General features: G+C 43.7%; 2 protein-coding genes and 12 non-coding genes across 14 annotated transcripts; 6 read left to right on the forward strand and 8 right to left on the reverse strand.

The window, feature by feature from the left end:
- Nucleotides 1–80: 80 nt before the first annotated feature.
- Nucleotides 81–7,240, forward strand: pnkp (polynucleotide kinase 3'-phosphatase). Its single transcript, XM_085479300.1, has 17 exons — nucleotides 81–562; nucleotides 1,677–1,723; nucleotides 1,973–2,251; nucleotides 2,357–2,641; nucleotides 3,407–3,486; nucleotides 3,649–3,706; nucleotides 3,812–3,919; nucleotides 3,995–4,066; nucleotides 4,472–4,520; nucleotides 5,065–5,135; nucleotides 5,257–5,349; nucleotides 5,438–5,534; nucleotides 5,619–5,680; nucleotides 5,874–5,983; nucleotides 6,436–6,523; nucleotides 6,611–6,678; nucleotides 6,831–7,240. The coding sequence occupies exons 1-17, from the start codon at nucleotides 442–444 to the stop codon at nucleotides 6,949–6,951; spliced, it is 1,809 nt and encodes a 602-aa protein (XP_085335426.1). The 5' UTR covers nucleotides 81–441; the 3' UTR covers nucleotides 6,952–7,240.
- LOC146693441 (complement C2) lies at nucleotides 7,002–13,472 on the reverse strand. The gene is made up of 19 exons (XM_085479299.1): nucleotides 13,319–13,472; nucleotides 13,090–13,202; nucleotides 12,672–12,819; nucleotides 12,397–12,582; nucleotides 11,884–12,057; nucleotides 11,666–11,764; nucleotides 11,421–11,563; nucleotides 11,147–11,285; nucleotides 10,889–11,017; nucleotides 10,211–10,315; nucleotides 9,988–10,125; nucleotides 9,732–9,841; nucleotides 9,520–9,646; nucleotides 8,277–8,436; nucleotides 8,131–8,204; nucleotides 7,909–8,009; nucleotides 7,706–7,835; nucleotides 7,576–7,625; nucleotides 7,002–7,494 (listed from the first exon to the last, which is right to left on the reverse strand). The coding sequence occupies exons 1-19, from the start codon at nucleotides 13,368–13,370 to the stop codon at nucleotides 7,330–7,332; spliced, it is 2,343 nt and encodes a 780-aa protein (XP_085335425.1). The 5' UTR covers nucleotides 13,371–13,472; the 3' UTR covers nucleotides 7,002–7,329.
- Nucleotides 13,473–14,224: 752 nt separating this feature from the next.
- Nucleotides 14,225–14,523, reverse strand: LOC146693442 (signal recognition particle RNA). The gene has a single exon (XR_014914998.1).
- Nucleotides 14,524–15,011: 488 nt separating this feature from the next.
- Nucleotides 15,012–15,083, forward strand: trnaq-uug (transfer RNA glutamine (anticodon UUG)). The gene has a single exon. It is a non-coding gene; the product is annotated as a tRNA-Gln (tRNA).
- Nucleotides 15,084–15,304: 221 nt separating this feature from the next.
- On the reverse strand, nucleotides 15,305–15,376 carry trnaq-uug (transfer RNA glutamine (anticodon UUG)). The gene has a single exon. It is a non-coding gene; the product is annotated as a tRNA-Gln (tRNA).
- Nucleotides 15,377–15,864: 488 nt separating this feature from the next.
- Nucleotides 15,865–16,163, forward strand: LOC146693445 (signal recognition particle RNA). Its single transcript, XR_014914956.1, has one exon.
- A 711-nt stretch (nucleotides 16,164–16,874) lies between these two features.
- On the forward strand, nucleotides 16,875–16,957 carry trnal-cag (transfer RNA leucine (anticodon CAG)). The gene has a single exon. It is a non-coding gene; the product is annotated as a tRNA-Leu (tRNA).
- Nucleotides 16,958–18,209: 1,252 nt separating this feature from the next.
- On the reverse strand, nucleotides 18,210–18,292 carry trnal-cag (transfer RNA leucine (anticodon CAG)). The gene has a single exon. It is a non-coding gene; the product is annotated as a tRNA-Leu (tRNA).
- Nucleotides 18,293–19,003: 711 nt separating this feature from the next.
- Nucleotides 19,004–19,290, reverse strand: LOC146693448 (signal recognition particle RNA). The gene has a single exon (XR_014914963.1).
- Nucleotides 19,291–19,778: 488 nt separating this feature from the next.
- On the forward strand, nucleotides 19,779–19,850 carry trnaq-uug (transfer RNA glutamine (anticodon UUG)). Its single transcript has one exon. It is a non-coding gene; the product is annotated as a tRNA-Gln (tRNA).
- A 1,487-nt stretch (nucleotides 19,851–21,337) lies between these two features.
- On the reverse strand, nucleotides 21,338–21,636 carry LOC146693450 (signal recognition particle RNA). Its single transcript, XR_014914953.1, has one exon.
- Nucleotides 21,637–22,124: 488 nt separating this feature from the next.
- On the forward strand, nucleotides 22,125–22,196 carry trnaq-uug (transfer RNA glutamine (anticodon UUG)). Its single transcript has one exon. It is a non-coding gene; the product is annotated as a tRNA-Gln (tRNA).
- Nucleotides 22,197–23,531: 1,335 nt separating this feature from the next.
- On the reverse strand, nucleotides 23,532–23,614 carry trnal-cag (transfer RNA leucine (anticodon CAG)). The gene has a single exon. It is a non-coding gene; the product is annotated as a tRNA-Leu (tRNA).
- A 711-nt stretch (nucleotides 23,615–24,325) lies between these two features.
- Nucleotides 24,326–24,624, reverse strand: LOC146693453 (signal recognition particle RNA). The gene has a single exon (XR_014914955.1).
- Between the last annotated feature and the right edge of the window lie 411 nt (nucleotides 24,625–25,035).

Raw genomic sequence — 25,035 nt, forward strand, 5'->3', positions numbered from 1 at the left:
ATATATATATATATATATATATTTTTTTTTTTTTTTTTTTTTTTTTTTAAACTTTAAAAGTTATTTCAACGCTGACTTTCCCCTCCAAAAAAGAAAAGAAACCAAATAATTTCAGCTCCTGCTAGCTTGACCGCGACTTTGCTCATGTAACCTACACTTTGAGCGGAACCTCACGCGGGGACGACGTTGCTAAACGTAATTATTTTTGCGTCGGACCGCGGGGACAACGCTGCAAAATCAGACCCGTGTAGTTTGTAGTTCACACATTCTTCAAGTTTTTCTTTAGAAGACGAAAAGAAATTGAGGTAGTTGAAGTTGTAATGATGCTAAACACTACTGCGTGAGGCCGTTTAATGTCCTGTACTTTGGCTTGACTTAAAAAAAGACTCTTAAACACAACATATTAAGGGGCAAACAGCCTCTCTGTGGCCGCTTGTTCGAATGTCCTGCACGCTGGTTGGCGCCTCTGGAGCTCGGATCTCCCTGGAAGATGGACGGGCTGTGATTCTGGGCCGGGATCCGGACACTGGTGTCACAGATAAGAAGTGCTCCAGACATCAGGGTGAGGCGTCCCGCTTATGTGTCACATTTATCGCGAGACTCTAGATTTAAATCTGCGAAGCTGTTAGTGCTCGTGCTCTGCTGAAGCTTAACTTTATAACAAACCACCCTAAAGCTGTAAATTACTTTACAGTGTACAACGCAAGAAAATACTGCTAATGTGGCTGTAAGCTTTAATTCATTCATGTATTTATGTGAGAAAGTAAATCAGTGGGGCTGACTGAGTTTTGTGTTTTGAGTGTCTTGCATTCACTCTACAAGTCACTAACAGGGATTTAAACTCATGATGACTGAACTTTGGTTACAGTTTTACATACATACATATGTACTTAATAAGTGAGGAGCTTAAAATTGCATCCACGGGGAGTCAAATAGAGCAAGGAAAAGAACCAGGCTGGTACTTTTTTTCTCTTTGAAAATCAGTAGGTATGTATATAAATGTTTTAGTGGGGCCAGATGTGCCCTACAATAGTTTTTTGGGAATCACCATATTGGTGCATACATACAGTTTTTTGCCTGGTAGACTGAGTTATCTTTGATATTTCTCATAGGTTCAATTAAAGAAATGGCAACAAATGACTGTGTTCTTGCAACACAGTTTGGAATTGGTTCTTTAGCTTTTATTTAAAGACACAACACTACTTCCTTCCTTGACTAGTTCAGTGTTAAGTGGCCTAAAAAAAAATAAAACAAAACAAAATTTAAAAAAACATCTCTCTGAAAACGGTCAGGTACAAGGAGTGGGTTGAAAATGAGTGAAAAAGAAGCTAATGTCCAAAGAAAACTTTGAAGACCTTGAGAAATCCAGGAGGACTATTACTCAAGACTTATTTAAAAAAAAAACAAGTCTGTTAAAGTATAAAGACAACATGGGTGGCTCAAGACCTTTTTTGCACAGTACTGTATGTAATGGCACATGGTAATTTTCAAAATTAGCCGAGGCATTTTTTTTATGCATTTAGTTTTCATATTGCAAAATAAAAACTGCATTTAAATGGAAAATCTGCATTAAAATGAGTTAGAAAGTTGTTGTTTTGTCTTCTTTTAGTTTTTTTGGTCCCAGCTCTAGATGTGTATACATACGAAATGTGTGTGTGTCTTTTTATTTATTACAGTGAAGGTGGTGGCTTGCTTTGCAGACCAGGATGTTGTTGTTACACAGGTATGAAGAACAAACACTGGGTGCCTCCACAGTAGAATAATGACCCTGCCTATTAAACTAGGGCACACTCCCTTCAACATCACCGCGAATTAATATTTAACCCCAAGCAATTACACCTGATCCACAGCAACCGGCGTGTCATTATGTTCAAAGCTGATGTCAGCACATTGTCCTCTTTGTCCACTCTTGTTACCTCACAGCTCATGTGCTAACTGTAACTGCTACAGTCCAATGTCCATTTCTCCACAGCTGGGTCCCAACCCCAGTTCTCTGGATGGTGAGAAGCTGGGCCGGGGTCAGTCTGGTAAACTCAGCCATGGAGGTACTCTCTACCTAGTTAACCAGAGCCACCCATTCACACTGAACTACTCTCTGAGCTCCAATGGAATCACCTCCAGCACAGCACAGAGAGGGCTGAAAGCAGCAGATAAGACAAAAGGAGGGACGAGTTCAAAAGAAAAAGAGGCACAGTCCAGTCCCACACCCAAACGCAACATAAAGGATTTCTTCCCCAGCTCTCCCATGAAGGTAAACCTCTGTGATGTATTGATTCATGGATCTAGCTGTCTACAAGCATATGTATAAAGAGAAGCCAGAATGAGAGAAATTGCTGTTTTGTTCCTTGTTATTTAGTCATCTAAAAGGCAACTGAGCCCAAAGAAAGAGCAACCTGAGGTGAAGCGCCAAAGAATAGAGGAGGAAGCTTCTGATTGGCAGATGAAAGAGGAGGAGGATGAGGAGGAGAGACTGGCTGGCGAACGGCTCAAGTACCTTCAGGAATTTGCCAAAAAGTCCCTGACAGAGGAGAGCAGCAGCAATCAGCCGTCATCGTCTTCAAAACCAAGTCTAAAGAGCAGCTGGCAGCAGTTTGGCAGCTTAATGGTTTACACAGCCGCTGGTGTCAAAGGGAGTGACAAGGTGGGGAGTGATTCATTCAGATGATCAGCAGATATGGAGTCTTTATCTACAGCAGGCAGTGTTTTATATAACGTTCAAATGAGCGAAAGACCTAAAAAACTCTGCAGCATATCATGTTCAGCTCTTCTCAGAAAATTAATCAGCAACTCTTTTTGTTATTGTGTGAACTGGGATCCAAAAGGTCAAAAAATGCACCCATCAAAATAAAAAAGCCTTACCTGATTAAAATCACGACCGTTTACCCCTTCAAGATCATCTTCTCAGGCTCCTCTGGAGGTCTTCCATCACAGCTGCTTCTTTTTTTTACATTTCTCAGTGGAATTCCCATCCTGTCCCCTTTGATTTGTGTCTGTCCAGTGACTGCTGGATCACCTCCAGTGTGTCACATGGATTCAAATATGCTGTGTGGGGTGAGCAGTGGGCAGAGATTTTGGTATTGAGGTCTGGGTGCAGGGAGGAGGGGAACGGGGCACTGAGCATGCTCCTGGTCTCGCTGTGTGAAAGGCCCGGCTGCCATCACCAGCGATGATCCTTCATGTGAAATTTGGGTCAGTTTGTCAGAGGAGTCGGTGCTTGCTGCCTGAACGAGTTTAAGGTTTGTTTGAACTGCAGAGCTCATGATGCGTGCAGTCGTGGGCTTACACACCAGAGTTGCATGAGCAGATGAGCTTGACTCGGAGATGAAAAAGATGTTAAAATTCAGGTTTATGTGTTATGCACAAGGTTTTGTGAAAGATATGGCTAATTTGCCTCTTCTAACTCCAGATCGCTGGGTTTGACATTGATGGCTGCATCATCACCACCAAGTCTGGCAAAGTCTTTCCCACAGCACCAGACGACTGGAAGTACGTCTGCACTCCTCAGCTTTTCCTGTTCATCTTTCTCATTCCATTTTATTTGATTTTATTAAGAGTTACAAATAAGTGTCTGTGTTTTCTTTTTTTTTCGTAGTTTCATTTCCAGATTGTTTGTCAGACTTTCACGGTTTGTTTGTGTTCAATTACCAGAATTTTGTACCCAGAGATTCAGCCCAAGCTAGCCAGCCTGCTCAAGAAAGGTTACAAGGTGAGGAGAAGCTAATGTGATGCTAATGCTAAAGTGTACTTTTGCAAGGTTAAATTTGATTTGCTCTGGCAGCATTTGTCACTGGGTTTGTCTCTTGTCCTGCAGGTGGTCTTCTTCACCAACCAGTTGGGGATTGCTAAAGGCAAACTGAGACCTGAAGTGTTCAAGTCCAAAGTGGAGGACATCCTTGCCACTTTGAAGCTGCCTGTGCAGGTTGGTCATGTTGCATGAGCTGGTTCCCATTGTTTATAGTACTATTTATAGGTGATCTCACTGTCTGTGTTTCAGGTGTTTGTAGCAACAGGTCCTGGTATTTACAGGAAACCAGTCATGGGAATGTGGAATCACCTATGTGAGAAGGTAAATGCCAGGTAACATCCATGAAAAAGGCGCACACGCCCACTTAAGAGCCACACCTCATCTGTTATTTACACAGACACAGCCTGCACAAAGAAGCAGTTAACAGATGTGATGAGTCATAGAAGCCGCACTCATCTTTTCTCATTTCAAACAAAGAAGAGTAAGACAACAAAAAGTAAATGAAAAATCCTTTGATTTGATTATGAAATCATTTTAAAAAGTCATGTGATCCACAAACACAGTTTTAATGAACAGGACCATTAAAAACGATCCAATGGTGTAATGAGTGTATGTATTTTAATGTGTTTATGTGAGTGTAACATATACTTGTGTTTCAGCAAGTCCTTATTAAAAAATATATTATTATTTAGTTTGAATGTTTTTGCATGTATGTTTCCCGCTCAGGCCAATGATGACGTGACTGTTGACATGACGCAGAGTTTTTATGTTGGAGGTGAGTGATCCCAGCTTCTTTTCACAGTGAGCTGCCCATACGTAATGCAGGACTGGCTGTTATCTAGAGCCCAGCAGTGAAGAGTATAAATGCTGAAATCTGAAATAATACTGAGTAACAAGTAGGAGTGTGTGTGTGAGAGAGAGAGAGGCTTGAAATGCATAGAATTAAGTGCTAAACAAATCTAAAGTGGGACTTGTATGGCACATTTAGTGTCAGGAAGACTAGAACAGTGTTATATAAGTGCGAGTACATTTAATGTTTTATTTTTTTCTCCTGTTTGCTTATTTTCTTGTCCATTTATTCCAGCTGTTGTCACAGAGCACAAACTTGTTTTCATCATAAACAGAAGAAAATGTCGGGCTATTTTTGAACATTTAACCATTGTTAAATTGCGCGTTACCTACTAAGTTCTGCAGTTTGGAGACTAAACTAACTTCAGTCCCTCCCCCGTCTCCTTCCTAAATTAACCTACGCATTAACTCAATCACATGCAAGCTGCACAAACATGCACACACAGCGTGTGACTTACATCTGTGCTCAGATGCCGCAGGAAGACCAGAAAACTGGGCTCCAGGGAAGAAGAAAAAGGACTTCTCCTGCAGTGATCGCTTGGTAAGAGCTATGTTAGCAGCTTAGAGGAAACCCTATTTACACTCTTGATCTTTTGTGGCATGTCAAGTATTACCTGTTGTCTCTTTATGTTAACGGAGGATGTATATTTCTTATGTCATAGTTTGCTCTGAACATCGGATTGCAGTTCTACACCCCAGAGGAGTACTTTTTGGGTTGGAAGCGCGCCCCCTACAACCTGCCTGAACTTAACCCTGTGGGTACAATATAGACTGTACATATTACACTATATATGTCTTCTGCTTCAGTGTTTCGTTGACGCTTGTCTTTATTTAAATCGCTAGACTAAGCTCGACTCTGCTGCCAGGCTGTACGACCCACCGTCTGCCTCCCTCACCTCCGGTGACACCGAAGTCATTGTTGCCGTGGGATTCCCAGCATGTAAGAAAACCACAGAGTCATCGTTCTGTTCTCACCTTTGACAAACACCCTTCTGATCTCATTCTGTCTTCCTTTGATCTGCAGCGGGTAAATCCACCTTCTTCCACACCCACGTTATTCCAAAGGGCTACGTTTATGTCAACAGGGTGAGTGGCGCTTGCGGCAATATGTGCTTATCCACTTTAATTTTGTCTTTGCACTGAACTATTTTAACTATAGTGAAAATTATCTATATGGCATATATGGACTGGTTCTTATCTGGTGCTTTTTTTACTCTCCCTGAGCACTCAAAGCATTTATTCACACACATTGACACCTCTCCATTTGTTTCCGGGTCAGGACACACTCGGTTCGTGGCAAAACTGCGTGTCGGCATGTGAGCGTGCTCTGAAGGAGGGCCGCAGCGTCACCGTAGACAACACAAATCCAGACCCAGAGTCTCGCAAACGGTAAAGCACCTCAGTCTGAGTGCATGTGTGGGTGTGTGTCCTGACTTGTCATAGTACCCCCATATCTTCAAACCCACCTGACCTGAACACTCACTGGGCTGGGGAGTCATTCAAAGATGAACACGTATCCAGTATCTACCATCACATTCAAAGTATATATCAGATATTTGCAATCAGGGTGGAGATATTCACCCTGTTTACACTGAAGTCTAATAGAGTCACTTATCTGCTTGGTGTTTCTGGAATCAGCTCACCAAAGTCTGTCACATTGAATTATGTGACAGACTGTTTGACTCTGGTGCTGTATTTCAAGTTTGATAAGTAAAGAGAGAGAAGAGCCATGACAAGCACTAATTTTACCCTTACAGAAAAATGCTCTCAAAGTGATTGTTATTGTTGTGTTTCATCATTTTATTTTTGTTCCTTTGTGTGTATTTGTGTGTATTTTGTAGCTATGTGGATGTGGCCAAAGCAGCAGGTGTTCCTTGTCGCTGCTTTCACTTCTCTGCCACTCTGGAGCAGGCCAAACACAACAACAGGGTATGACTCACTCGTCCACACTGCCCCATTATACACTCGTGGGTTTTTGTGTTGTGTTTTTTTAAAAAGCATCATTATTGTCGGCAGTTCCGTGAGATGGCTCCGTCAGACAGCAAACACGCCAAGGTCAATGACATGGTTTTCCACAGCTATAAGTAAGTAACACTGGTCAGGAAGGACAGCCCTCCCTCCCTCATTCTTTAAGTTTAAGACATATTTGTTTGTTGTAGCAAAAGGCCCATGTCTACCATTTTCAGTACCGGGTTAATTCTTTATTCTAAAAGATTCTCCGTCTCTCCCTGAACAGGAAACATTTCCAGGCTCCTGCTCTCTCCGAGGGATTCTCCGAGATCCTCCAAATCCATTTTGTTCCAAGCTTCAAAGACAAGCAATCAGAAACTCTGTTCAGACAGTTTTCTGAGGGCTGACTGGACACCTTTTACTTTACTGACAAAGAAAAAACACAAATGGTACCCAGTAACATCAGCAGACGTCCACATTTATTTCAGCCCAGTGTTTTCAAGCTGCATTCAGTAAGATCTCTAGCCACAAAGTCCAACTCCAAAGTCAGAGACGTTATTAAAATGGTGTTTTAACAAAGGCCAGTTGAACATCTATATGAATAAACATAACAGTAGTTTGATGCGTCACGTAGTATGTACGTTGTGTAATTTTACTGCACAGCTTGAATATGTCAATAAAGCTTTAGAAAATCTATTTGATTGGTTGTAAGTATTTAAGTTTGGAGAGAGTTCACCTCCTCTGTGTTTGCTCTGTTGAAATCTGCAGTCTAATCCTGGACCCGCTCAGTTTATCTCAGGCAGGAACTGGATCTCCTTCCCCAGATGCTGCTTCAACCACGGCATTATCTTGAAGAGGTCAATGTGAAAGTCTCGAGCATCTGGAGGAGGCCTCCTCGTGTATCCTATTATTTTACACACATCTACGATGCCCCAAGACACCACACCTACCTGGTGATTAGAGAAGGAAACTGTCGCTTTGATCCTGATTCCCCAGCAAAGTTAGGCTCTTATAAATATCGGCAAACTGACCTGAAAGTAGCGCTTCTTTTTCTGCAGAAACAGGGACCCACCAGAATCGCCTAGAAAGAAACGCATTGAGCTGTTAGGTGATTCCGATGTTGGTCAAACTGTTAGGATTACTATGCAGAAGAGACCAGACCTTGGCAGGTGATAGCATCCTGATATCCTGCAGTTCCCCCAGAGCAGAGGAATCTGTCAGGTACAAACTCATCCAAAGTCACATCCGTGTGCTCCACAAGCTTCCTTGCCTTCTCCACACAGCCAAGCCTCTGCAGACAAATGATGCACTGTAACAAATCCCTGTTAACACAGTACTGATGATAAGATGAAAGCAGCGCTCACCTGACGCCCTGTATGAATATGTGTTTCTTTGCGTTTGTTGCTTCCTGAGATCTTATGATTGAAAAAAGCAGGAGTCTGCTCGAGCGTTAGTAACTCCACTCCTGGAACATTAATTTTATTCAGAATAAATTATCATTTATTCAACGATTTATCCTCAGTTTTGTGTCACACTATAACAGACTCATCACAAATCACGTTGTGGAGAAGGTAAAGGTCACGTACTGTGGTCTGCACAGGTAGAGTTGACTTTCTTCATGGCTCGGGAGCCTGGTACGGTGCATGGCAGGCAGATGGGTCTGTTGTACGGCACACAGACAATAAGCATGACAAGAGGATTAGAAACGCACACAATGTATAACTCGTCTTACCTGGCCATCCATGACAGTGGGATGCTCCTGTTTGTCTCCACCAGAGCTACATCATAGTCATAAAACTCTGAGACGTTTCTGTGTTTGAGTGCGCTGGTGCTGTAGCTGGGGTGCATGATCACTCTCTTAAATTTGACATTTGACTGGGAGGGTGGGAGACCTGAGGACAAACAACCACAGCCTATAACACAATGATTAGCACCTGCAGTTTATTCATTAAAAGCTAAACTAGGATTAAATACTCCTGTTGTGTTCGGGGCAAATCTGACTGATTTACAAATTAAAAAACTCAAAAATATTGTGTTTTACATCTGATTGCTTCAAGGCCTTATGACATCCTCCACACTATGCACTTGAACATATAAAAGTGATGAGCACCTCTTTCGTTCAATTTTGACTGTTTTTATCAATTTTGTTGCATCTGTGGTGCTCCCGGTCGAAAGGAAATGAATGGGAATCCACCCCCATACCCCCCCAGAACCCCCCCAGAACAATAAAGTAAGGGGTTGCACACAACTGGAGGGTTTTAATCAGGATTAAAAGATGACATTTTTATGTCATTTTTTTAGGATTTAGAAGCAAATTACAAAATTAACTGGGATTTCTTTTTAATTGATCGTGAATATTGAAACTAAATTATAATTTAAAAGAACGTATTAAAATTAAAACTTTATCAGCAATTAAAATGAAAAAGGATTATAAAGAATATTAGAATTAAAAAGTAAATTCGATTAAATTAGATTATAATTTGTCACCCAGCTTTAAACTTGAGTAAGATAAAAAGGTAAATTAGAACTAAATTAGATAGAAATATGATCAAATAGAAAATAGGATAAAACACTATATTACTGATTAAGACTTTTTTTTAGGGTTAAAAACCACCTGATTAGGATTTAAATTAAATTAGAATGAAAAAGTAAACAGAATTCATATTTAATGAGAATCTTAAGATTAAGATTAAACACTAAATAAGGTTTATAAAATGGGATTATACCAAAGTAATTCACTAACAGTTTTTTTTATTTTTATTATTGAGTCCATAGTAACATATTTATATTTTATAATTTCAGGATAGTCTGTGCAACGAACTATCCTGACTTTTTATGTAATTTCACACATTTATTATGTAGTTTCACTGGTCTGGCCACCTTATGATCTAAATGGGCTGTATGTAGCCCACAGTGTAAAATGATATTGACGTCCTGATCTACACATTTAAGAATTTTCCACAATAACCACTGACCATATTCTATGTCCAGCTGCCGTGGGACACTGCCCGTGCTTTCTCTGGCAAAGCAATGAGCAGCCGTCAGCACCCAGTTCTGGCTTACAATGGATCCAAAGCAGGACTTGTCCTTTCCCCATTCAGGCTACAGGGAAGGAAAATGTCAGTATGTAAAAATCCACTCCATAATATTGAACACAAAGAATTCCTTATTGAAATAAAGTTCTTACTGATTTCAGAGTCACGTGCCAGGGGGTGGTGTAAGCTCTCTTCCCGCCGTCCTGCTCATCCTTGGAGATGTCTTCCTGAGCCACCCCACACATGGTCACACTCTCGTCACCTGATTTATAGATTAAACAAATGAATGTTTCCACTTCAGTTTTTCACTTTTGTTTTTTTCAACAAACATGAAATGTGAAAGATAAATCACTAATGTTGTTTCATTTGGCTGTTTTGTGTTAGAGTGGAGGGTTGACTTCCACTTACTAATGATGCTGTTGAACACTTCTCCCAGTTTGTCATAATCTTTGAGGATGAACACGTGAGTCTCACCACGTTTTTTTGAGGCCAAAGAATTCAACTCCTCTTTATTCACCTTCTCCTTGACGCCAAACACATAGACGTCTGAAAGTGCACATGGAAGCATAAATGCAGATAAGTGCGCCAACTCCAGCTCAGCCTTTTTAATATGTTATTTCCATCACAATACCTAGCATTTTCTCATTTGTATGGTCTGGGTCTGGGTTACTATAACCCAGCAAATGCCGGATCTTTGTGAGGACAATCTTAGCCGATTTCCCTGTGTTGGAGTAACCTGTGGGTAGATAAACATTAAGACAGAATAAATGTTGACTTTTATTTTCTGATGATATTTTTACAGCACTTTTAAAACCAGCATTACAAAGTGCTTTTCCAGAAACACTTCGTGTTACAATGTGATATATATAGTTCGCCTTGTAATCGGAAGATTGCCGGTTCGAGCCCCGGCTTGGACAGTCTCAGTCGTTGTGTCCTTGGGCAAGACACTTCACCCGTTGCCTACTGGTGGTGGTGGTCAGAGGGCCTGGTGGCGCCAGTGTCCGGCAGCCTCGCCTCTGTCAGTGCGCCCCAGGGTGGCTGTGGCTACAATGTAGCTTGCCATCACCTGTGTGTGAATGGGTGGATGACTGGATGTGTAAAGCGCTTTGGGGTCCTTAGGGACTAGTAAAGCGCTATATAAATATAGGCCATTTACCATTTATATATATATATATAAAGATGGTCCCAAATCCTTTGTAACGTCACTCAATGTATTCAGACTTTCATTCTATTCAGACTATATCATCTTACATATTCAGACTTAGTGTAATATATACAGCATTAAAACAGTGTCTCCGAGTGTTGTCACCATCTGTTGCTATGATGATGATGTTCTGGGTCTCATTAAATTGATTGTTGTTGCGCTTAAAGATGCTCATCCTCTCTTCGACGCGCTTTAGAGCACCGTGGATGTTGGTGCCTGTCTTGCGCCCGTGGCCTGTAAGTGAACAAACAAAGAGGAATAAATCACTATGGAAATAAATGCATCACAGTTGTGATGCTATGCAGACTGACTCAGATCAAAAGACGTGGTTTTCCAATAAAGGCAGAACAAGCAGAGTCATACTCGTGTAGTTAAAATCCATGATGCTCCAGATGACGTCGTCAATGTTACCACTTTCTTCGTCTATGATGTCGACGATGTCTTTGGCCTCGGTGGCAAAAGACAACACGTGGAAATTCAACTTTACATCGTAACTGTCCAGCTGGAGAAAAAATGAAGAACATGAGTGGGTTTCTTACTCGCTGAAAGAGGAAGACACATAAACTAGGATCATAAGTGCATCAAGGATTTCACTGTTGGGTCTCAGGTCGTCACGCTGAGCTGTTTCAATGCTGACCTTTCTGATCAGAGCAATGGTGGCATCCCTGGATTTCTCAAACTCCTCCCTTTCGATGCTTCCTGATGTGTCCAGTAAGATGTAGATGTGCATACGGCTGACTTCAGCCACGCGGAAGGTTCGGCCAAAGGAAATGCTTTCCTCTTAAACACACAAAGTGCATTTTCCTTTTTTTTTGGCTTTTTGTTACTGATTATGTGTATTCCAATTATATCAACATGTGCTTAACATTTCATGGTAACCACCTTTCTTTTTGTCGTCAGGTGACAGTACATCCATTAGTCCTGCAAGTGATCCCGTCATGGCTGCAGCCACAGCACTGGGGGAGTCAAAGGTATTTGGACCTGTGACAAAGCAACACATTGTTAATTTGCTGTCATGATGCTCAATTTTCTTTTATTTTTTTGTTATTAAAGAATTAATGTCCTGTGAAATTATAGACAGAAAACTAAATTTTAAGCACCATGGCAACGTGGTTTTGATCCGCTCCATTCCCGGTGCTCCAGACAGAATCTTTCAGCCGACCCGAGCAGATCCAGACCGGTCTGACACCGGTAAGTCAACTTTTCACCCCTGAAGAACCGGCCTCCTGACCTCAGGGCACCGGGTGGGATCCCCGGGTCGTCACAGTCATCAGCTGAATTTGCAAACAGATGCAAAAAATATAAAATAGTGATTTCTGGGAATTTCAGCATCTTTGAAAAGGCTTTTCATGTTTTCACTATTACAGTGACTAAAGAATTAGGTTTTATTATAAAAAAAGCAACTATGTAGCATGTTGAAATTATGCAAATGGTCTTTTTGAGACATCAGAATATTTGCACGTCACAATGAAATAATATTATCATTGCAGTGTAAACTGCAGCATAAGCAAGTGTGATAAACTGGAAGAAGACCCGTGCAAACGTAAGTGGAGTTCCTTAAAATTATATGATTCATACAGAAAGATTTGCTTTTTAATTTCTTCTTTTCTCACCATGGTTGTTACAGATGGGAGTTTCTCCCGTCCACTCCCCAGAGAGAGTGCAGTTTCTCTCAGCTGAGCCATACAGGGTGAAGCCTTCCTGGCAGGAGAAGCTCTGTGTCGCCCCAACAGCAAACCACTGGTCCCTGGGCCAGAAGTCACCATGATCCAGCTGCAGCTGAGCCGGACACAGCACGTCTGGGTGAGAGGAAGATGTATGTGCACACCAGAATGGGACCGCTTTCATGTGTGTATGATACCGAAGGCATCATCATCATCAACATTACCTTTGCATGTGGCCCTAGATGCAAGCCTCCCACTGGCTAGTCTCATGGGCGACCACTCCCCATGTTCTTCACATGTCCTGTAGCTAACTGGGGACGGGTATTTCTCTGGACCGCAGTGATAGGTCAGCACGCTGCCCACCAGCCCTCCCTGGTGAGGAAACAAACAGTTGTTTAAATAAATAGATTAGGTAACATGAGGTTTTCCAGTAAAGCCATGTCCCTGTTGCATCACTTGGATTTTATTTTCTTTTTTTGTTTTTTTATCATAACCAGAAAATTCTAATTCTTCTGTTGTCAGCAACGTTAAAACTGCACTAAAACTATGAGAACTAAAACTGAATATTTACACTATTTAAAATGCTGTACATTTGCATTTTACTTAAACCTCTCCCCCAGGTGCACATATTACTTTTGTTACCTTGGAGTAGGTGACATGTCCACCTTTGATGCTCTCTGTGACCGAGCAGTTCACGGGCTCTTCATCATCGTACGTTTCATATACATAGTCGTAGTCGGTCTTTTGCAGGGACCCTAGAGCGCACGCAGTAAAACTGTGGGTAACAAACATGCAGCTCTGCACGCACACATGTGGCACCAGTCCACACACATCTGACACAATCAAATGCACTTAAAAGTGAAATGCTCACCTCTATGGACCAACACGAGGAGGAGGATCCATAGTATAGACCTGGGGTGCATGGCTGGTCTCTGTAGCAACTTCTTTTTTACCTTTAAGTAACAGAAGCCGCAACAAGAGTGTTTCTATTGACATGCAGTCAGTTCCTTTATTTGATGACTGATTACCCATTAACACAGAGGACCTAACGGGAAGAGGAGGCATTGAGCAATTTAGGACAGAGGACAAATAAAGTCACTCACTTTTAGTTTTGATCTCTTTCTCTTTCTTCAGGATTATCTGAGGTCTTGTTCTATTCAGTGACACATTTGAAATACTTAGTGAACACAAACCAGACACCAAACTGGTCACTGTGTCAGAGAATTTAAACTGTTAAAAAAATAAATGACTTGTTGGCTTATAATCTGTCAAACAAATATGTCAAACATGTCTCTCATGAATGATATTGAGTCATTTTGACCAGAAAGAGCATTCCTATCACAAGATAGAAGCTGCAATCAGCTTTTTGGGAAAAAATATTTTCAAAACAGATCTGACCAAGAGGGCAGAAGGGATTAGAACAAATGTAACATAACAATTCTATAAACACACTTTAAGGGACCAAAAAGGACTGGATTCATTATAATGTATGTAAAACAATGCAGAGTCATAAAGATACTTTCAAAACAGGTCATTTTATATACAGTATAAGATGCAAATATGAAACCAAAAAATCACCTAAATAAATGTCCTACTTTGAGTTTGTCTCCACCTGCTGGGCAGTGGCGTGTTTAGGGTGGAGGATGTAGTTACAGCTGTCCTGCAGGTGGAGGTGGTGCAGGACAAGCAGAGCAGCAGATTTGTGAGTGTTTTGGACTTGAATTAAAAAGACTGATGAGGCTGCTGTGTGATCTAGAGACAAGTATAAGGATGTGTATGAAGATTGGGTCTAGCTGTATTGCTCAGGCTGCGCTACAGCATCTATTCACAGGTGCGATCCCACTACTGAGCGACACGGGGGCTTTGACCTGCTCCGTCTCCGACCTGGGCCGGTGCACCCCTCCTTAGGTGACCTGGTGGTCCCAGGCTCCCCCAGGATCACCATATCAATGCCGAACGTAATGCGGACACCCGATCGACATAGCCTGCTGCAGCTCAGAGCTCCTGAGCTCAAACGATCCTCAAACCTCAGCCTCCCGGTAGCTTGGATTACAGGCACGCGCCAACGCACCCGGCGTGAAGCACTTACGTTAACAGGGCTTTTAACCATGTCTGAGGTAACATCATGACACTAACCTGCTGCCCATCATTAGCAAAGTTGTAATGATGGGCAGCAAAGATGAGCAATGAATGGTGCACAATTGTTATATGCAAGTTTTTAGAAAGCTCGTGGTTAACCCAAGAGTATTTTGTCACAATATCAAGAAGAGTAAAGCTTCAATGTCAGAAGTGGGATTCAAAGCCACACCTCCAGGGGAGACTGCAACCTGAACGCAGCGTCTTAGACCGCTCAGCCATTCTGACATTGCAGTGCCAGTTTGGTGGAGGTTACCACTGTTAGATACTTTGGAAGAAACACAGATTATCCTTCTCATAACACATATAGCAGCTGTTCAGCCATGGAAACGTAGTGCGAATAATCTACAATGTCATCCATACTGATCATTTGGCTGAATACTTTTACGCAGGTTGCCATGACATGACAGTTCACACAGTTTCACATCGGTTCCATGGTGTAATGGTTAGCACTCTGGACTTTGAATCCAGCGATCCGTGTTCAAATCTCGGTGGGACCTGCTTATTGGGCGGTGAAACCATACTGCATGTCACATAGTGATAATTTGTTTTTGGTCGCCACGAGCTTCGTAGTATGTGTTTACATGGCTGAACAGCTGCTATATTCGAACAAACGCCTTCAGAGGAGACTGCGACCTGAACGCAGTGCCTTCGCCCGCTTGGCGACCAAAAACAAGTTATCACTATGTGACATGCAGTATGGTTTCACCTCTCAATAAGCAGGTCCCACCGAGATTTGAACACGGATCGCTGGATTCAAAGTCCAGAGTGCTAACCATTACACCATGGAACCGATGTGAAACTGTGTGAACTGTCATGTCATGGCAACCTGCCTAAAAGTATTCAGCCAAATGATCAGTATGGATGACATTGTAGATTATTCGCACTACGTTTCCATGGCTGAACAGCTGCTATATGTGTTATGAGAAGGATAATGTGTGTTTCTTCCAAAGTATCTAACAGTGGTAACCTCCACCAAACTGGCACTGCAATGTCAGAATGGCTGAGCGGTCTAAGGCGCTGCGTTCATGTTGCAGTCTCCCCTGGAGGTGTGGCTTTGAATCCCACTTCTGACATTGAAGCTTTACTCTTCTTGATATTGTGACAAAATACTCTTGGGTTAACCACGAGCTTTCTAAAAACTTGCATATAACAATTGTGCACCATTCATTCCTCATCTTTGCTGCCCATCATTACAACTTTGCTAATGATGGGCAGCAGGATAGTGTCATGATGTTACCTCAGACATGGTTAAAAGCCCTGATAACGTAAGTGCTTCTCCCCGGGTGCGTTGGCGCGTGCCTGTAATCCAAGCTACCGGGAGGCTGAGGTTTGAGGATTGTTTGAGCTCAGGAGCTCTGAGCTGCAACAGGCTAAGTCGATCGGGTGTCCGCATTGCGTTCGGCATTGATATGGTGATCCTGGGGGAACCTGGGACCACCAGGTCACCTAAGGAGGGGTGCACCGGCCCAGGTCGGAGACGGATCAGGTCAAATCCCCCGTGTCGCTCAGTAGTGGGATCGCACCTGTGAATAGATGCTGTAGCGCAGCCTGAGCAATACAGCTAGACCCAATCTTTATACACATCCTTATACTTGTCTCTAGATCACACAGCAGCCTCATCAGCATGTCTTGGTCTTTTTAATTCAAGTCCAAAACACTCACAAATCTGCTGCTCTGCTTGTCCGGCACCACCTCCACCTGCAGGACAGCTGCAACTACATCCTCCACTCTAAACACGCCACCGCCCAGCAGGTGGAGACAAACTCAAAGTAGGACATTTCCTTGGTGAGGAGAGAGGATGGAACCAAAAATGCATTTATCCCCGTGTTCTGTGTTGATGAAAATCACCCAACAGGAAAGCAGCTGGGCATTCATTTGAAACCAGTTCACAGGTTGGGCTGTGGTTCCCCCTCTAGCGTGTCTGCTTGAACTTTCAACTGTGAACCTCTTAGATCCAACCTTCCCAACTGCTCATCTCGCAAAAGACAAAATAGAAGAACCCAGAATGTCTTTTTATACCTGCTCACGCTTTTTCACGCTTCCCTCACAGGACGTCACATTTCACACTTTGGCCATCCAATCAAGTTGTTGACATCTAATCATTCCTGTCCACCACACCTGATCTTTCTATTTCGATCTGACTTACAACATTTAACACAAACTTTTAAATCAATATATTTTCTTAGTAATTATTTTTATTTGTTTATTACATGCACTTAACATACAAGTATGTCAAATGGAAATCAGCAACTGCGTGGGATTATTCAACTAGTTGGCTACTGCAATGTGTCAGGATGGCCGAGCGGTCTAAGGCGCTGCGTTCAGGTCGCAGTCTCACCTGGAGGCGTGGGTTCGAATCCCACTTCTGACAATTGTATCTTGGCACTTCTTTCTTCCTTCTACTCATGGGTCTTTGATCAGTGGTTGTTGATTAATGGTCATGAGAATTTGCATAATTGTGATGAAGGAACTGACCTCCAAGCCCACTGTTCCTTCAGGGGGCTACTTTCAGTCATTATGCAAATATACTGTTTATAAGATTGGGGAAACCTGCAGTCAGCTGACACTGAAGAAGTCACTTGGATGAGTGACGAGACATTTTTCCCACTGAAAACGCTACATTCAGATGAACAGAATCAACCTTTGGAGACGTCTTACTGTTGTGACAAAATACACTTGAAACTGGCAATTCTATATCAGTGGAGAACCAATTCCAACAGTCTAAGAGATGTCCATCAAGAGCCTGGGACGGTGGTATAATGTAGACCTCAATGATACCTGGCAACTTGACAAACGAAGGCAAAACTTGGCTCATGACCTCAGGCGGATTAACAACACTGCACTCCTTGAGTGAGGCTTGAGATGTCACTCAAGGACTCCCAGGACCCCATAGTGAGGGGCGCTGCTCCCACCCTAGCAACAGGGAGGAAGTGGACCACAGCCACGTCTGTGCTACAGGCCAAATCGGCTCTGAGCCATAATGACATGGTGGGTCGCGTCCAACGGGGCAGAGAAGGATTTGGTCTTGGCAACCTCGGTGGCAACAGGCATCTGTAACCGAACGTCAAAAAATGGTGGTGGAGGAGGTGTGTCGAAAGGAGGAAACAGTAAGACACGCCAGAGCCATAGCATCTCAAGCCTCACTCAAGGAGTGCAGTGTTGTTAATCCGCCTGAGGTCATTAGCCAAGTTTTGCCTTCATTTGTCAAGTTGCCAGGTATCATTGAGGTCTACATTATACCACCGTCCCAGGCTCTTGATGGACATCTCTTAGACTGTTGGAATTGGTTCTCCACTGATATAGAATTGCCAGTTTCAAGTGTATTTTGTCACAACAGTAAGAAGTCTCCAAAGGTTGATTCTGTTCATCTGAATGTAGCGTTTTCAGTGGGAAAAATGTCTCGTCACTCATCCAAGTGACTTCTTCAGTGTCAGCTGACTGCAGGTTTCCCCAATCTTATAAACAGTATATTTGCATAATGACTGAAAGTAGCCCCCTGAAGGAACAGTGGGCTTGGAGGTCAGTTCCTTCATCACGATTATGCAAATTCTCATGACCATTGATCAACAACCACTGATCAAAGATACATGAGTAGAAGGAAGAAAGAAGTGCCAAGATACAATTGTCAGAAGTGGGATTCGAACCCACGCCTCCAGGTGAGACTGCGACCTGAACGCAGCGCCTTAGACCGCTCGGCCATCCTGACACATTGCAGCAGCCAACTAGTTGAATAATCCCACGCAGTTGCTGATTTCCATTTGACATACTTGTATGTTAAGTGCATGTAATAAACAAATAAAAATAATTACTAAGAAAATATATTGATTTAAAAGTTTGTGTTAAATGTTGTAAGTCAGATCGAAATAGAAAGATCAGGTGTGGTGGACAGGAATGATTAGATGTCAACAACTTGATTGGATGGCCAAAGTGTGAAATGTGACGTCCTGTGAGGGAAGCGTGAAAAAGCGTGAGCAGGTATAAAAAGACATTCTGGGTTCTTCTATTTTGTCTTTTGCGAGATGAGCAGTTGGGAAGGTTGGATCTAAGAGGTTCACAGTTGAAAGTTCAAGCAGACACGCTAGAGGGGGAACCACAGCCCAACCTGTGAACTGGTTTCAAATGAATGCCCAGCTGCTTTCCTGTTGGGTGATTTTCATCAACACAGAACACGGGGATAAATGCATTTTTGGTTCCATCCTCTCTCCTCACCAAGGAAATGTCCTACTTTGAGTTTGTCTCCACCTGCTGGGCGGTGGCGTGTTTAGAGTGGAGGATGTAGTTGCAGCTGTCCTGCAGGTGGAGGTGGTGCCGGACAAGCAGAGCAGCAGATTTGTGAGTGTTTTGGACTTGAATTAAAAAGACCAAGACATGCTGATCAGGCTGCTGTGTGATCTAGAGACAAGTATAAGGATGTGTATAAAGATTGGGTCTAGCTGTATTGCTCAGGCTGCGCTACAGCATCTATTCACAGGTGCGATCCCACTACTGAGCGACACGGGGGCTTTGACCTGCTCCGTCTCCGACCTGGGCCGGTGCACCCCTCCTTAGGTGACCTGGTGGTCTCAGGCTCCCCCAGGATCACCATATCAATGCCGACAACCGATCGACATAGCCTGCTGCAGCTCAGAGCTCCTGAGCTCAAACGATCCTCAAACCTCAGCCTCCCGGTAGCTTGGATTACAGGCACGCGCCAACGCACCCGGCGAGAAGCACTTACGTTAACAGGGCTTTTAACCATGTCTGAGGTAACATCATGACACTATCCTGCTGCCCATCATTAGCAAAGTTGTAATGACGGGCAGCAAAGATGAGGAATGAATGGTGCACAATTGTTATATGCAAGTTTTTAGAAAGCTCGTGGTTAACCCAAGAGTATTTTGTCACAATATCAAGAAGAGTAAAGCTTCAATGTCAGAAGTGGGATTCAAAGCCACACCTCCAGGGGAGACTGCAACCTGAACGCAGCGTCTTAGACCGCTCAGCCATTCTGACATTGCAGTGCCAGTTTGGTGGAGGTTACCACTGTTAGATACTTTGGAAGAAACACACATTATCCTTCTCATAACACATATAGCAGCTGTTCAGCCATGGAAACGTAGTGCGAATAATCTACAATGTCATCCATACTGATCATTTGGCTGAATACTTTTAGGCAGGTTGCCATGACATGACAGTTCACACAGTTTCACATCGGTTCCATGGTGTAATGGTTAGCACTCTGGACTTTGAATCCAGCGATCCGTGTTCAAATCTCGGTGGGACCTGCTTATTGGGAGGTGAAACCATACTGCATGTCACATAGTGATAACTTGTTTTTGGTCGCCAAGCGGGCGAAGGCACTGCGTTCAGGTCGCAGTCTCCTCTGAAGGCGTTTGTTCGAATATAGCAGCTGTTCAGCCATGTAAACACATACTACGAAGCTCGTGGCGCCCACTTTCTGTGCTGACTTTGAGGTCGGAAGAGGTTTGGAGCTGTACAGTTAGTGAGTCAGCAGAGTGTTTGTGACTTTTGCGCACAAGCGCACCTCAGCACTCGGATACTCCAATCTGTAACTTTGTGTGGGTTGTAACTGAATTTCAGACAGCTCTTTAGTACCACATAGTGACTGACAAGTGAAGGAACTCTTTAGTGATTGACAAGTGTTTTGTAAAGGCAGACGTCATGGTTAGCTGCTTGATTTTATAAAGCTCTCACAGAAAACACAAGTCATACAGAAATTCAATGTGCCAGAGAAGACATGCAGTATGGTTTCACCCCCCAAAAATCAGGTCCCACCGATTTCACCAGATTTCACTCCATAAGAGTTTCCTCTTTTCAAATCTCTCCCAATTCATCCAGTGACCCTGCTTGGCCAGCGCTATGGCTCTGGCGTGTCTTACTGTTTCCTCCTTTCGACACACCTCCTCCACCACCATTTTTTGACGTTCGGTTACAGATGCCTGTTGCCACCGAGGTTGCCAAGACCAAATCCTTCTCTGCCCTGTTGGACGCGACCCACCATGTCATTATGGCTCAGAGCCGATTTGGCCTGTAGCACAGACGTGGCTGTGGTCCACTTCCTCCCTGTTGCTAGGGTGGGAGCAGCGCCCCTCACTATGGGGTCCCGGGAGTCCTTGAGTGACATCTCAAGCCTCACTCAAGGAGTGCAGTGTTGTTAATCCGCCTGAGGTCATTAGCCAAGTTTTGCCTTCGTTTGTCAAGTTGCCAGGTATCATTGAGGTCTACATTATACCACCGTCCCAGGCTCTTGATGGACATCTCTTAGACTGTTGGAATTGGTTCTCCACTGATATAGAATTGCCAGTTTCAAGTGTATTTTGTCACAACAGTAAGAAGTCTCCAAAGGTTGATTCTGTTCATCTGAATGTAGCGTTTTCAGTGGGAAAAATGTCTCGTCACTCATCCAAGTGACTTCTTCAGTGTCAGCTGACTGCAGGTTTCCCCAATCTTATAAACAGTATATTTGCATAATGACTGAAAGTAGCCCACTGAAGGAACAGTGGGCTTGGAGGTCAGTTCCTTCATCACGATTATGCAAATTCTCATGACCATTAATCAACAACCACTGATCAAAGACCCATGAGTAGAAGGAAGAAAGAAGTGCCAAGTGTAGTTGCAGCTGTCCTGCAGGTGGAGGTGGTGCCGGACAAGCAGAGCAGCAGATTTGTGAGTGTTTTGGACTTGAATTAAAAAGACCAAGACATGCTGATGAGGCTGCTGTGTGATCTAGAGACAAGTATAAGGATGTGTATAAAGATTGGGTCTAGCTGTATTGCTCAGGCTGCGCTACAGCATCTATTCACAGGTGCGATCCCACTACTGAGCGACACGGGGGATTTGACCTGATCCGTCTCCGACCTGGGCCGGTGCACCCCTCCTTAGGTGACCTGGTGGTCCCAGGTTCCCCCAGGATCACCATATCAATGCCGAACGCAATGCGGACACCCGATCGACTTAGCCTGTTGCAGCTCAGAGCTCCTGAGCTCAAACAATCCTCAAACCTCAGCCTCCCGGTAGCTTGGATTACAGGCACGCGCCAACGCACCCGGCGTGAAGCACTTACGTTAACAGGGCTTTTAACCATGTCTGAGGTAACATCATGACACTATCCTGCTGCCCATCATTAGCAAAGTTGTAATGATGGGCAGCAAAGATGAGGAATGAATGGTGCACAATTGTTATATGCAAGTTTTTAGAAAGCTCGTGGTTAACCCAAGAGTATTTTGTCACAATATCAAGAAGAGTAAAGCTTCAATGTCAGAAGTGGGATTCAAAGCCACACCTCCAGGGGAGACTGCAACCTGAACGCAGCGTCTTAGACCGCTCAGCCATTCTGTCATTGCAGTGCCAGTTTGGTGGAGGTTACCACTGTTAGATACTTTGGAAGAAACACACATTATCCTTCTCATAACACATATAGCAGCTGTTCAGCCATGGAAACGTAGTGCGAATAATCTACAATGTCATCCATACTGATCATTTGGCTGAATACTTTTAGGCAGGTTGCCATGACATGACAGTTCACACAGTTTCCCATCGGTTCCATGGTGTAATGGTTAGCACTCTGGACTTTGAATCCAGCGATCCGTGTTCAAATCTCGGTGGGACCTGCTTATTGGGAGGTGAAACCATACTGCATGTCACATATTGATAACTTGTTTTTGGTCGCCAAGCGGGCGAAGGCACTGCGTTCAGGTCGCAGTCTCCTCTGAAGGCGTTTGTTCGAATATAGCAGCTGTTCAGCCATGTAAACACATACTACGAAGCTCGTGGCGCCCACTTTCTGTGCTGACTTTGAGGTCGGAAGAGGTTTGGAGCTGTACAGTTAGTGAGTCAGCAGAGTGTTTGTGACTTTTGCGCACAAGCGCACCTCAGCACTCGGATACTCCAATCTGTAACTTTGTGTGGGTTGTAACTGAATTTCAGACAGCTCTTTAGTACCACATAGTGACTGACAAGTGAAGGAACTCTTTAGTGATTGACAAGTGTTTTGTAAAGGCAGACGTCATGGTTAGCTGCTTGATTTTATAAAGCTCTCACAGAAAACACAAGTCATACAGAAATTCAATGTGCCAGAGAAGACATGCAGTATGGTTTCACCCCCCAAAAATCAGGTCCCACCAGATTTCACTCCATAAGAGTTTCCTCTTTTCAAAACTCTCCCAATTCATCCAGTGACCCTGCTTGGCCAGCGCTATGGCTCTGGCGTGTCTTACTGTTTCCTCCTTTCGACACACCTCCTCCACCACCATTTTTTGACATTCGGTTACAGATGCCTGTTGCCACCGAGGTTGCCAAGACCAAATCCTTCTCTGCCCTGTTGGACGCGACCCACCATGTCATTATGGCTCAGAGCCGATTTGGCCTGTAGCACAGACGTGGCTGTGGTCCACTTCCTCCCTGTTGCTAGGGTGGGAGCAGCGCCCCTCACTATGGGGTCCCGGGAGTCCTTGAGTGACATCTCAAGCCTCACTCAAGGAGTGCAGTGTTGTTAATCCGCCTGAGGTCATTAGCCAAGTTTTGCCTTCGTTTGTCAAGTTGCCAGATATCATTGAGGTCTACATTATACCACCGTCCCAGGCTCTTGATGGACATCTCTTAGACTGTTGGAATTGGTTCTCCACTGATATAGAATTGCCAGTTTCAAGTGTATTTTGTCACAACAGTAAGAAGTCTCCAAAGGTTGATTCTGTTCATCTGAATGTAGCGTTTTCAGTGGGAAAAATGTCTCGTCACTCATCCAAGTGACTTCTTCAGTGTCAGCTGACTGCAGGTTTCCCCAATCTTATAAACAGTATATTTGCATAATGACTGAAAGTAGCCCCCTGAAGGAACAGTGGGCTTGGAGGTCAGTTCCTTCATCACGATTATGCAAATTCTCATGACCATTGATCAACAACCACTGATCAAAGATACATGAGTAGAAGGAAGGGCCAAGATACAATTGTCAGAAGTGGGATTCGAACCCACGCCTCCAGGTGAGACTGCGACCTGAACGCAGCGCCTTAGACCGCTCGGCCATCCTGACACATTGCAGCAGCCAACTAGTTGAATAATCCCATGCAGTTGCTGATTTCCATTTGACATACTTGTATGTTAAGTGCATGTAATAAACAAATAAAAATAATTACTAAGAAAATATATTGATTTAAAAGTTTGTGTTAAATGTTGTAAGTCAGATCGAAATAGAAAGATCAGGTGTGGTGGACAGGAATGATTAGATGTCAACAACTTGATTGGATGGCCAAAGTGTGAAATGTGACGTCCTGTGAGGGAAGCGTGAAAAAGCGTGAGCAGGTATAAAAAGACATTCTGGGTTCTTCTATTTTGTCTTTTGCGAGATGAGCAGTTGGGAAGGTTGGATCTAAGAGGTTCACAGTTGAAAGTTCAAGCAGACACGCTAGAGGGGGAACCACAGCCCAACCTGTGAACTGGTTTCAAATGAATGCCCAGCTGCTTTCCTGTTGGGTGATTTTCATCAACACAGAACACGGGGATAAATGCATTTTTGGTTCCATCCTCTCTCCTCACCAAGGAAATGTCCTACTTTGAGTTTGTCTCCACCTGCTGGGCGGTGGCGTGTTTAGAGTGGAGGATGTAGTTGCAGCTGTCCTGCAGGTGGAGGTGGTGCCGGACAAGCAGAGCAGCAGATTTGTGAGTGTTTTGGACTTGAATTAAAAAGACCAAGACATGCTGATGAGGCTGCTGTGTGATCTAGAGACAAGTATAAGGATGTGTATAAAGATTGGGTCTAGCTGTATTGCTCAGGCTGCGCTACAGCATCTATTCACAGGTGCGATCCCACTACTGAGCGACACGGGGGATTTGACCTGATCCGTCTCCGACCTGGGCCGGTGTACCCCTCCTTAGGTGACCTGGTGGTCCCAGGTTCCCCCAGGATCACCATATCAATGCCGAACGCAATGCGGACACCCGATCGACTTAGCCTGTTGCAGCTCAGAGCTCCTGAGCTCAAACGATCCTCAAACCTCAGCCTCCCGGTAGCTTGGATTACAGGCACGCGCCAACGCACCCGGCGTGAAGCACTTACGTTAACAGGGCTTTTAACCATGTCTGAGGTAACATCATGACACTATCCTGCTGCCCATCATTAGCAAAGTTGTAATGATGGGCAGCAAAGATGAGGAATGAATGGTGCACAATTGTTATATGCAAGTTTTTAGAAAGCTCGTGGTTAACCCAAGAGTATTTTGTCACAATATCAAGAAGAGTAAAGCTTCAATGTCAGAAGTGGGATTCAAAGCCACACCTCCAGGGGAGACTGCAACCTGAACGCAGCGTCTTAGACCGCTCAGCCATTCTGTCATTGCAGTGCCAGTTTGGTGGAGGTTACCACTGTTAGATACTTTGGAAGAAACACACATTATCCTTCTCATAACACATATAGCAGCTGTTCAGCCATGGAAACGTAGTGCGAATAATCTACAA

Source organism: Copadichromis virginalis, linkage group LG14 (assembly GCF_057382275.1).
Source record: "Copadichromis virginalis isolate Kocher_CV1m ecotype Utaka linkage group LG14, C_Virginalis_male_GT1.1, whole genome shotgun sequence".
Taxonomy (NCBI): domain Eukaryota; kingdom Metazoa; phylum Chordata; class Actinopteri; order Cichliformes; family Cichlidae; genus Copadichromis; species Copadichromis virginalis.

Coding starts and splice junctions, on each gene's coding strand:
- pnkp (XM_085479300.1), top strand. CDS start 442: ATGTCCTGCACGCTGGTTGGCGCCTCTGGAGCTCGGATCTCCCTGGAA. Junction 4,521..5,064: donor GCAGAGTTTTTATGTTGGAG/GTGAGTGATCCC, acceptor ATCTGTGCTCAG/ATGCCGCAGGAAGACCAGAA. Junction 6,524..6,610: donor AGGCCAAACACAACAACAGG/GTATGACTCACT, acceptor TATTGTCGGCAG/TTCCGTGAGATGGCTCCGTC.
- LOC146693441 (XM_085479299.1), bottom strand. CDS start 13,370: ATGCACCCCAGGTCTATACTATGGATCCTCCTCCTCGTGTTGGTCCAT. Junction 13,203..13,318: donor CCTCGTGTTGGTCCATAGAG/GTGAGCATTTCA, acceptor CGTGCGCTCTAG/GGTCCCTGCAAAAGACCGAC. Junction 12,583..12,671: donor ATCTAGGGCCACATGCAAAG/GTAATGTTGATG, acceptor CCTCTCACCCAG/ACGTGCTGTGTCCGGCTCAG.